Source organism: Molossus molossus, unplaced genomic scaffold (genome assembly GCF_014108415.1).
Source record: "Molossus molossus isolate mMolMol1 unplaced genomic scaffold, mMolMol1.p scaffold_m16_p_11, whole genome shotgun sequence".
NCBI lineage: Eukaryota > Metazoa > Chordata > Mammalia > Chiroptera > Molossidae > Molossus > Molossus molossus.
This window is the reverse complement of record NW_023425346.1, coordinates 68,150,305-68,162,921: the sequence shown is the minus strand read 5'-3', so window position 1 is coordinate 68,162,921 and position 12,617 is coordinate 68,150,305. Positions and strand designations below refer to the sequence as shown.

The window sequence follows — 12,617 nt, the reverse complement described above, 5'->3', positions numbered from 1 at the left end:
ACAAGAGCAACCCTTTTGTTTTGAGGAAGAGCAGACATGTGTTGCCATGCAGGGGCCGCTCTAAACACATGTGCTTGTCTTACAGTTCACTAGTACGGACCTCCTCCACTCCCCGTCACAGCTCCGGACCCAGATGTTGCTCAGACATAGGACGGGAGGCCACCAGTGAAAATGAGCTACATTTACATGGCACTTGAAAATGTATACTTTCTTTCCTGTTTATGATTTCCTTGGTTGTTCATTCGGCATCTGTCACCCATTCACCACCAGCACAGACAAATGTACTTTTGTTTTTCTTACTTCCTTAGGGGCCTTGCTCTCAAAGCTGCATCACAGATCTTCAGGTCTGTGCAGCTTAACTGGAGATTGGGCCAGGACTTCTGGGTGTGTCTGCTCCTTCTTCAGGGCAGATATTATGTTCCCAGTAGTCACATGTTTTGAGGCTAAGTTACATGATTTGCCTGAGACTTTATAGGCAGAAATAGAAGAGTAACTTTTCCCTCTCTTTCCCTCCAACTACCTCACTAGAAAGAGAGGCACACACTCCGCTCCCCAAAATGTCCTATCTGCTCTTACGTAGAACAGAAAAAGGTGCAGCCTGGGCAAAGACTTAGGATGCTGAGGAATACTGAGTAGATTATGAAAGCATTTTCCTCACTCTAAATGGATAAGATTGAACTAAAAAAGTAAACCATTTGGGATGGAGAAAAGCATTTTTTTTAGTTTCTGAAAAGGCAGCATGTCAAAAAGGAATGTGTTTACATACGACATTCTTAGGTGGATGCTCCCAGATCCTTAACAGAAGGCTTGGTGAATGAAATTAGTCATTTAAGAAGTGTTTTGTTTTGTTTGTTAAAACTGATGACCCAGGAGCTCAGTTCTTAGGAGCCTAAGCAGCCACACCTTCCACTGCTGTCGGATTAGTGGGATCTTTCTGAGATATTCTGAGATACGGCTTCAGGGCTAATACAATGATGACCCAACATTCGGGATTCTGTTCAGAGCCTCGGAATTTAATTAATATTCCGTAGCTCTAAGCATCATATAACCTGTTTCTCCTCTGAATGCAATTATCATAAACTTTCACCTTCAGTGTATTGAAGACAAATACATACATATATGTGTGTCTGGCAGGTCATATTTTTTATTATTATAAAATATTGTATTCATACAAGTGGATTACATGTACGAATATAAAGCATATATAGTAGGTAAAACAATATCATAAAAGGACATTTGTGTGCCTAGCACCCAACCTAAGAAATAAAATATTACTAATTCCTAAATAAATCTCAGTCTTCCTCCTAGATTCTGAATGTTTCCTCCACCATTCTTTAGTTTTATCATCTGTGTATTCTAAAACCTATTGCTTAGCTTGTAAGTTTTTTTTAAATGTTCTATAAATGGCATCTTGCTATATTTCAGCAGCTTATATATTTTGCTCAACATAGTGTGTCTTTCATCCGGCGGATGCTCACAGCTAAAACTCATTTATCCTAACAGTAGCATGCTGGTCCATGACATGAATATACCCAGCTTATGAATTGATTTTACTTTTTTTTCAGGTATTTTGCACTCATACCCAATGCTGCTATGAACATTTTGTCCATGTCTTCTGATGCACATGAACAAAAGTTTCTCGAGGGTGAACATATAGAAGTGCAATTACTGAGAAATATGACGTGTGCACCTTCAGCTTTGCTGGAGATGCCAACTTGTTCTGCAAAATAATCATATAAATTTACATATACACAATTAATGTGTAACATAAAAGCCTGAAGTCCTGGCATCCTTCTTGACTCTTAACTTTATCTTATTTTTTCATCTATATTGTTGAAAGTATTACAGATGCCCTCATTTTCCCCCATTGACTCCCTCCTCCCCACTCCCCCTCCTTCACCACACTATTGTCTCTGTCCATTGGCTATGCACATATGCATATACGTTCTTTGGTTTATCTCCGTTAACAAATCCTAACAGTTCTGCTTTCAAAATACATCCAGAATCCAATCTATTTTTGCTATCTCTTTCTATTCATGCAGACTGGCTTAAGCCACCATCTCTAGGTATCCAGAGTTAGGATAGTTGCCCCTCCCCCCCCAAGACCACATGATTTAACCCCCTTCTTTCTCCTGGATTATAAACAATATCCTCCTTTCTGGCCCCCTTGTTTCCATTTTTGCCTCCCACAGGGAAGAATATTGTCCGTTCTGTAGCCAGAGTGATCCTTTTAAAACTTCAATTCAGATCACTTTATTTTTCTTCCTCAGAATTCTGCAAATTTAGCTACCTGTCTCTCTGGCTAGAACCAATGACGTTGCACGAGCCCCATTTAGCACATCCCCACTTGCTCGGTTTCCCTCAGCTCCATTTGCTTCCTGTTATTTTTGCATGTCAGGTAGCTTGACCTCCCAGATATTTTGCTAGTTATTTCTTCCGTCTGAAAATGCATTTCCTACCTCTTACCCAGACCTAACTTCCTTCCATGCATTTACTTAAATTACTACTTTCTCGGCACAGCCTTTCCTGGCCATCCTTATTTAGAATTGCAATCTTGTTCCTAATGTCTGCGCCCTCTTTCACAAGGACAGGCATTGTTGTCTCTTTCCCCCCACATACCCCTAATTCCTAAAACACATAACAGAAGGACAGCAAATAATAATTATAGTACCAACAGCAACTCGTGTAGTGCTGCTATTCCAGGTACTTTTAAGCCGATGACATAAATCAACTCCTCTCATTCTCTCAAAAAACCAATGTGGAGAAAGAGGACTTCCTGTTCCAGTGATGTGAAGGGTCCAAGTGTGGCCCAGCCGGTGTGGCTCAGTGGACTGAGCATCATCCCATGGACTGAGAGGTCCCAGTTAAATTCCCGGTCAGGGCACATGCCCAGGTTGTGGGCTTGATCCCCAGCAAGGGGTGTGCGGGAGGCAGCCAATCGTGTATCTCTCATTGATGTTTCTCTCTCTCCCCTCCTCTCTCAAAAAAAAAAAAACAACACAAATAAAACCATATTTTTTAAAACACCTTCAAATGTTTTCTCTCTACAGAAAAGAAGTATAAATTGGAAGATATGAACGATCCCATCAACTGGAAATCAGTCAGGGCAGCACAGCAACCTGAGAAACAGCTCTTCAAGACAAACTGCGGAGACTCGGGTAGGAGCAGCAGAGACCCGCGCCCCCCGGAGCCGGCTGCCCCCCGCCCTCCGCCAGCCCCGGGCCGGACGGGCTGCAGGACGCGCCTGGCTGCAGAGGCCGCAGACTCAGTCTGGCCCGGCAACAGGGCACTAGTCCCTGGTTTCTCCTACAGGAAGTGAGGGATTTCGTTTAGGAAAAGGGGGAAAACCGACAGCTTTTCAAGCCTGAGGTTGTGGTCCAAGTTCGGGGTAAGTGGTAGACCAGCAGAATGTCACAGACAGATCCCAGCAATTAGAGGTCACAGAAGGGCTGAGACGCCCTGACACATCCCTGGCTGACCGAGGAACTGCGCGTGCGTGGTAGACGCTCCGAAAGAACCTTCCTGCGCTAGTTTAGTTTTGCAAAACTGTTAAAAAGCAGTGGTCCTTATATTCTTGGGTTTCAAGAGCATATTTTAAATTTTTGTAAAACACAAAGTCCGTATTTAAAATTTGTTTTAAATATCAAAGACAAAGTTTTCTACGTTTTTTTGTGTTATTTGGTGGAAAGGTTAAGTTAGTTACTGATTAACCTCACTATTATCTACTGTTGATTATGTATTTATAATTTTCTAATTAATCAGATTTATGTGCCTGAGAAAATGTAAGTTACAGGTTCAGATAATGGCATTGCATCAGTATTTCTTTTATTTTTTAATGACAGAGGTGGAGAATAATGTGACATCATCCAGGATTAATTACTTATTTAATTAGGCAAATATTTGCCGAGAGCCTAGTATGTGCCTAGCACGGTGCCAGTCGCCAAGGACACACTGCACAGCAGACCACGTCCGGACTTTGGTGGACCGCACATTCCCATGTGGAAGTCGTGGTAAACAAGGAAAGAATTAAGCAAATATTGATTATAGATTAGTGATATCACTGTGAAGTGACTAAACTAGGCTGTAATGGGGGAAAATAGGACAGAGGACACATTTCACTCTTAGTGGTCAAAGTGAGTTGCTTTGGGGAGTTCTGCCTAGCATGGGCCTTCGGGCACTGCATTTGGAAAGACTGAATTCTAGCTCCTTTACTTACTAATTGTGGGATTTGGGGCCAGTCACAAAACTGTCCTCTGCTTTGGTTTCCTTATGTAAAATGGGAATAGCAGTAGTGTATAACTGGTAAGATCATGTGAGAATTAAGTTAAATGAGTTATTAAATGCTGTGTTTTTTCAAATTAAAATTGAAAATAGACATGACAGCTAAGAAGGAATCAGCTTTGCAGAGAGACCCAAAAGAATTTCTGGTTGAAGAAACAATCATTGCAAAGACCCTGGGTGTTTTGAGAAGCTGCTAGAAAGCCACTCTGCAGGGAGTGCAGAGCATGAGCGATCCAGAGCTATGGGTCGGAGTGAGAGAGAAGGCAGGCGCCCGGTCTGGAATTTGAAAACTAATTTTCTACATTAACATTAACGATGAGTACTAACTCACGTGTTCTGTAAATGAAACAGACTAGTTTATTTGAATCAGAAAATATCTCAGAAATAACTAGAGCTAGCTTCACATTTGTTTTCTCTGGTCGTATATTACAAATGACTTTTCCAACTCATGAGTGAAACTGTCAGCCAAAAAAGTAACTTAGTAAATTGAAAGAAGAAAGAACCAGACACCCAAATCTCTGACACTAGGTGTTACATTCCTAAGGCAACACAAAAGCCACTCGCAAAGCCTGAAACACAGGCTCAAAAGCACCTCTAGAAATGAACATGTCGAGTTTTGTCACCATTGTATTGTCCCATCCTTTCTATCCACTTCACCGACACCCACTGACACATACTTCCACATCCATGTGGCATAAACAGAGCAGAATCTCTTTTTCTTCAATAGATCAACCAACGTTCTTACGAATCATAAAAGGGTAGCTAAATTCCAAATACCAACAATGACTTACATATTTTATCAAAGAAGAAATCTAGGTGGAAAAATTCCAAAATCTCAGAGGAGTTAAGATAGAGAGAGATGGCAGGAAGGCTTCATGAGCAATATAGATGAACTATACCTTGTGCAGCTAATTCTTTCCATCTCTCCTTGTTCTGCTGGATGATGTCCACCAGGTTGTTTTTGAAGCTTTTCAGGTCCACACTTGCAAGAGAGTAGTCTGGGGAATAGGTTCCATCGTTCATGGTGCCTTTCATATTTGATCGTCTAAAGGAATCAGCAGTGTGTAAATACATAAAGGTACTTGAGCTAACAGTAACAATCAGAGAGACCAGAAAATACAAAGATCGGGACATGGGATGAGGGAGCAAAGCCTGAAACACTTTACAAAACCAACTGGAGAAGCAGGAGGGCAGGTGCTCAGGCCCAATTTGAGCACATGTTAGTGCTGCTCACTTCGCTCCTTTCCTTGCTTCACGGAGAGGACCAAGGACTCTGTCAGGGACTCCCAGGGCAGCAGGTTGGGGTGCTCGTTTGTTATACAGTGGAGAGGCCTGATGAGAGCAGCAGACTTGGGGTGAGGTGACTTAGTGAGTCCATTGATGAACATCACCAAAAGGGCATCACAATTCTGGAGCCCCAAGTGGGCAATGGCACCTGCCCTTCCCCCCCATTTAGTCTCCAGGCTAACCTGAATCTTTCTCAGGTAGAACATTCCCCCAGTTTCCTCATTAGGGCAACATTTAGGGAGCCTGTTGGTATGCTATTAGGAAAAACTGTGTGCTCAGATGGCTAAGAATTTAGCATGATTTTTCTGCAACTGGAAGTTTTAAATAACATCCCTGATCAAATTTATCAATTAAAAATTCTGGTTTGGAATAATGTAACTGTATATAAAATGGACTTTATATAGATTCATTTTATTCACATCATTTAAAAGGCACCTTGATAAAGGCGCTTTGATAAAGGCAGCTTTCAAGATATATAAGTGGGTAGTGATTGATTCGTTGGTAAGCACACTAACATAACCAGATATGTTAGCTATCCAGGACACAAAACCTATATTGTCAATAAAAATTTAAATAATTTTATTCTCTTTGGTATTGAATAGTATTATGCTATACTCCTTAGTACTTTGATATTTGTAATGGACATCCGTTATTTCAAAGGCATATGCAATATAATAAACAGCCACTAGGTGGCAATACCATCTAATAGTTCTTATAAGAACTTTCCTGCCTAGATGTAAGAAATAATAATCATAATTAAAAGGTAGTGAAACATCATAAAGATGAAAAATAATGCAAAAAAAAAAAAATCAAACCTGCTTGCTCCATAAGAATTTTCAGTTTTTGAGTCTTCCTCTATAAGAGGAATAATAATTTTCTCTGTTGAGTCTGTCAGAAGAGAAAATGTTGGCTCTACTATGAAATCGATAAAACCTACAAAAGCAAAAAAAGATAAATTCAAATGTTACTATTTACTGAATTCTAAAATTGGTAATAATGAAGACTTTTTGATACTCCTGATAGCAAGTATCAACTATAATATTGTTTTTTTACTCCTTGCAATGATTTTTCTAATAACACAATCTATGGGGATGGTTAACAGCTATATAAAATATTCTCTCAAACAGTGGTAGTGATACAATTTAATCTTGCTAACTCAAGTATATTGGCTTTCCTACTTAATATTGGGCCTCATACTATTGTTAACAATAAATTCAGATCTACCCAGAACTAATATGTTTGCCTTTCTCAATGAGGGGGATCATTATCCTTTCTGAAAGGTCTTCATTTGAGTGTGAATTTTATTATTCACCAACAAGAAATAATATCTAAGCTTCAAATAAATAAAATTAAAGTATTTTCTTAGGCAACAGGAAGGCAAGCACTTCCCCTCCTGTTACTATGTTAGTCAGAGCTTTCTGCCAGTATTTAATATTCCAGATTGTTGTTTATTATTCTGTGGATGTATAGTGTTAGTTCACAGCGTGTGGGCATGTTCTGTCACATCAGCAGAGAACACTCTCATCTCTGGGGGACAACATTAATCTCACCACTTGGAGATGTCAGAATGAATAAAGACTTTTACATTTAAAGTATTCATCAAGATGGAAAATGACCCAGAGAGAATAGTGCACTTACCACCCAGTGTCTAAGTGGAAGAGAACACAACCTATTCTAAGCACGGTGTGCAATCAACTAAAGGTCCCAGGAGAGGCATGGTGCTGGAAATCTAGTGCTTATTTGCTTATTGCCTGAAACACACCTAGAAGCAATGGACTACCATTTGAGTATAGAATCAGTGGAGGGAGGTTTTCTAGGTAACAGTGCCCCGAGCAATATCCACATTTGAAGTGTAGGCCATCCACCAGATACTCGCATAAAAGTAATTCACATTTCAAATAATTGGATTACTCATAAAATACATTGAGGTACATTTTTAATTTTTTAAAAAATTCAATAGTTTTGTGTTTTAATTGGTGCCTTCAAGCCAAAGCAATGTTAATTGGCCAGCCAGGGTGCTGTTTCAAGTTCTGGCTATGGTTTTAAATGCCTGGATGCTGGAGACTGCCAAATAAGAGGTCAGCTGTACTAAAAGAGCAGCAATGTATATTATAGCAACCAGTCTCAGGCACGTCCATTCTTCCCAGGTTGCCTGAGGAGGTTCTGAACCTGCCACACTCACACCTGCAGGACAGGCACCTGTGTATAGTATCTAGAAAGACAGCTGTTGGAACTAGGGTGGGGAGGGGGAAAGGTCAGAGCAAGAGGCTTTGTTACAAAGCTGACTCAGCTTTGTAGGAGGTAGAGCTGGAACAGCTAGGGAGGGAAGGCAGCCATCTAATAGACAGGAAGTAACGCAGATGCTGACTCAGGGAACAATGACAAACATTTGAACTATGCAGCATAGTGATCCTATGCTTTAATAATGGGCAAGACTTGAAGCGTCCAAAACAAATATAAATAAAAAGAATGAAAATGGTTGGGAGCAGTATCATTTTACAAATGTCTTATTGTTGGCTTGTCTATTCATATCATAAGAATTTTTGTCCAATAGAATATAGGCTAGTATATTAAGCATATTATGCAAACAGTGATAACAGAACAGATACATTCTTATTTTCATTGACTTGTTCTATATTCAAAAGATTAAATTACAAAAAACGGTGACCAGCCAAAAAACATCAAAAGAGGCAGTTTCTTCCACACGATTAAAGTTATCCCTTTTTTTCTAAAAGGATTACCAGCAGAATAACAATCACATTGACTAATACTGAGTCACTGAATTCATTTTGTGAGACTGCTTTAATAATTCCTATGATTTCACACCATATAGTTGGGTCTAAACAACAAATTTGTCAGGAATATGGAATAAGGTTTTCATGGATGCTGTCCCTTTGGGCAACATGGTGTGTCCACTGGAAAACTGACAAGCACACACCCCTTCTTCGTGACCACCATCTTCAGTATTACCTATTTGGGACTGGGCCACCATCGTTGAGTTCCGATCACAAAGCGGGGAAAATGGAAGGCCTAGTTCAGCTTCTTTATCTCCCTGCAGAAAGGAAAGCTCATTAGTACAGACTTAGTTTGGAGAAGCTCAGATAACAAGCCGCCTAGACACAAAGCCAAAAGCCACATTTTTCATTTTTTAATTGGCACTGTGTATTTATTTATTTTGATGAAACCAAAAGCATAGTCTAAGTTTGTATAAATCTATTCTGCTTTGAGAACATATTGCAAAAGAAAAAGAAGTGAGCATTTTTCAGAATGTGGAGACTCTGGGTTGGTATTACAGCCCTTTGATTATATAAACCGATTTTATTTGAATCTTCCATAGCAAGTAACAAAGGATATCTTTAACATTCTTAAATTCTGTTGGCATAATTTTATTTAATAATTTTCTCAGGGAAAATTTAAATGTCAATTTATAAAATTATTAATTAATCTTATCTAGGGTAGATTAACTGAGCCCATATGTTAAAGGATTCCGTTTAAATGTTTGGATTTAACATCAGAAGAGCTCATTGGATTTCCATCTCCTAAAATAAAGACAGCTGCTCTGGGTAAAACTGGATTATCACAAGGTTTATCAAACATCAGTTCTTTCCTTTGCATCTGTGCTTACAAAAGAAACAGAGAAGACTTCGCCTGTGCCTGTTCACTTCAGTTGTCCGGCCATTTGCAAGAAGGCTTTGGGATCTACTTTCTCCAAAGCTATTTGTTGTACACCTCCAAGGGGTGCGCTGGCCTTGCCTAAGACCACCAGTAGAGACACGGTCAGGTCCCAAAATCAGGAGACAAAAGGGAGGGGTCTTCACTTCGCTTGCCTGTCAAGTCCATGCAACAACCAACACCTTTCGGAGGACTTCAGAGCTTCCAGCCGCTCTGCTCCTCCAACACCTCCCCGTCATGGTCTTTACATCAAAGGCCAATTAATCTTTTCTGGTGCATTTCCCTTAAACCATGCCTGTGATTATGAGGGGTGGGAAATTTGAAATCAGAATTGTTCAGGAAAATCTAAATATAGTCACCATGCCAGGACAACGCAAATAGGGAATAGAGCTTCCGTGATCTCTTTCAGCGACTATCCTCATTCCCGTAGAGAATAACAGCATCCATCCCATTTGGAATTAATATTTATGTCCATTTTAACGGGCAGGTGAAAGAGAATTATTAGGGTCATTAGCCTTGGAGTCGCAAGACACAGTATTGAATCACTGCTCTCTTCAGCGGGCTAACTCTGTTACCTCAGACATATCATGGTCTTGGCCAAAACCAATTCTCCTCATCTGTTACCTAACTTGGTAATTTGGTTTATTCATTTTAGGAATAAAGATATAATAGTATCTACCAAATAAAATTACCCTGAGGTTATCTAAGATAATGTATGTGAAGCCTAAGGACAGGGCCTAATATTTAGTAAGTAGTCATTACAGGTTAGCTAATAAGAACAATAAACCATAACAGCAAAAGTACAGAGCTGTGAAATTTGAGGTATTTATGATGCCTAATGCATACCTTGAAGGCATTAAGACACAGGAAAAGGAGGGTAGTTAATTTATGTAGTGGAGAGGCATTGCACCCACCTCCCTTTTCTGCCAAGGAACTGACATGGCAGAAATTAGACTTTGGAAAGATTAACTTGTCAGCAGTGTGGAGGATGGCTTGAGATGAATGGAAATGGACTCTTGGCCTTCAAACCTGACTGCAAAGGCGTCTTTGGTGCCACGAATAACAAAGACAATCTGTATGAGGGCTAGATTTGAAGGTTATAATGGATTTGATTTTTAACATGTTGAGAATAAAATGCAAGAATAATATCATTAATACTTCATGTGAAAATATAAATAATGATATTACTATTGTTGAAATAGAAATACACTTCATGGGAAGTGTGACTCGGAGGACACTTATTTGAAATATGTAGTTACAACTGATTTGTTTTATTGTTCAAGGAGTGGCCATCTGATATTTTAATAGATGTGTGTTTATACTCTATAAGTTATTTGTTTGACCTAAAAATGATTGTGTGGGCCTGAAAAAAGCATGGCGATGATTACCTTCCGTGAGCTAAATTTTATAGAGCGCTGGACGGCAATACCAGGACTTGGGCCTTTGACAGATACATGCAGGGTGGACCTTCCAACAGACAGAGTGAGAGGTTTTATTTTCCATTTGCTTCTTGTTCTCTACTATTGATTGAGAATGTAAAATTGCCACTGCTAAGGCACAATGAACATGAAAGATCATCGATTATTTAATTTGTTTACAAATATTTCAAAGTGTTATTTATTCTGTAGGGTGAATAAAGGCTGTGAGCACAGCCAGACTACGAGGCGCCAGAGACCCAGTTGGGTACTACGAAGGGAGAAGAAAAGATACGTAAAGAGAAAGCTAGGGCCCCGGAGTACACATTTGAATAAGTTTCCTTATTCTGTCCCTGAATGGGGAACATTTACTTTCCATCCAGATACAATCAGGGGTCAAGGGCACAGGTACTGTGACGTCAACCAGTTCTCCGTGGCGGTTGTGCTCTCGTCTGACTGTGCTGACTTCAGGGGGCCAAACGGATGCTTTCAAAGAGCTGTAACGTACCGAATACACAGACGTTCTGAGGTGTTGACTCATATGTCATTGGAGCAAAATTCTAGGGCCCTAAAGCCACTGAACGCAATTAATTAAGCAATGCCACTCAGTTACAACCCTGGATTCTGCCCCTGTTCTTGAGGGTGAGCCTGCAGGTGTGGAAGCAGAGAAAGTGACCCTCCGACATGGGACACAGGCCGCCTGCCGTGCTCAGGCCTGACAGCTGTGTCCTGGAGGTTGCTGGGGTTTCTTCTTCGAAAGGCCACAGCAAAGACCTAATACTTGTTTTTATGCTTTCCTGACAGCGTGAAATGCTCTGATAGCTGTCAACAAGGTGTCAATTCCAGTGACCTACTGGCATTTTTTTTTCTTTTTTGCAATTTTCTCTGAAGGCAAACAGTTTCTATAGTTTTAAAGAAATGTAGAAGGTAGGAAAAAGTGAAGTATGAAATCTTGAGAAACCTTTTTGAACTGACACTTAAGTTTTAATCTCAGAAGCAACAGCAACAACAAACATGTAGCAAGTCTCGTGCCACAGGCTTGGAGGCCACTGTGAGGCCAATAGTAGTACTAGCGGGACCCTGAGTTCAACAGGGGAATTTAATTGACATTTAAAAGGAGGGGAGGCAGATGCAATAGTTTCCCCTTCTTTGAACAACTCATTAAAGGAATTTAGGCCACCTAATTACATTCCTGCGTTCCTCCTAAAAATGGCCCTTCTAAATTCTAAGAAAGTCATCAAAACCATTTAAATGCTTAGTGATCATTAGAGCTAGCATTCAGTTTCAGCACAATTTATATGATATAATTGTATTTTTGTGAGTGTTATATTTTACAGAACTTTAGTATGCCTGTGTAATTGTTTAGACTTTCATGATCTTTAAAACTGTAAGCTTTGCTTTTTTTAGTTTTAAGGTGTTACCCTGGCTCACAGCTACAGTTCTTTACATCTACGAAAATGCTTTGGTGTGTCTCTAAACTTGTGATACTAGATCCTTGGCTGAGAATTCACTCTCTAAATACATTTGTATTACTTTGGGACATAAACTTATTTTTAAATAACACACTTTATACCACTTCCAGCAACACTGAAGAAAATAAAGGGGCACGACTGTATACAATTTAGGCTGAAACAATCATTTTGACCTTCCCTTCTAGATAACTTGAATTTCAGTTCTTTGTTTCTCCTTGGCTGAGTTTTACACATATATCTCTTTTTTTTTTTTTCATGTGTCACAAAGCAACTATTTGAAAAAGAGAAAACTTCATTTAGTCATTGGGTTCATTTAATATGAGGTATGAACACTTTTTAATGATAGTGATTATTTTTTTACCTTTAATTGTATTGACTTTGTGTTATCTTGCCAACCTAATATGTCTGTCCAAGAAGAGAATAAGAAGGAAAAACCTGTCTTTCTTCACTGTTGGTTATTTTCTTAGCTGGTATCTCTGATCTCTCAGTA

General features: G+C 39.6%; 1 protein-coding gene across 1 annotated transcript in view; it reads right to left on the bottom strand.

The window, feature by feature from the left end:
- The window catches only part of PDE1A (phosphodiesterase 1A), an 81,238-nt gene that overhangs the window by 14,979 nt on the left and 53,642 nt on the right, over window positions 1-12,617 (bottom strand). Inside the window, exons 10-12 of the mRNA XM_036254962.1 lie at window positions 8,539-8,620; window positions 6,384-6,501; window positions 5,181-5,326 (exon numbers count right to left, since the gene is read on the bottom strand). Coding sequence (XP_036110855.1) covers window positions 5,181-5,326; window positions 6,384-6,501; window positions 8,539-8,620 — 346 coding nt within the window. The remainder of the gene's footprint in view (window positions 1-5,180; window positions 5,327-6,383; window positions 6,502-8,538; window positions 8,621-12,617) is intronic.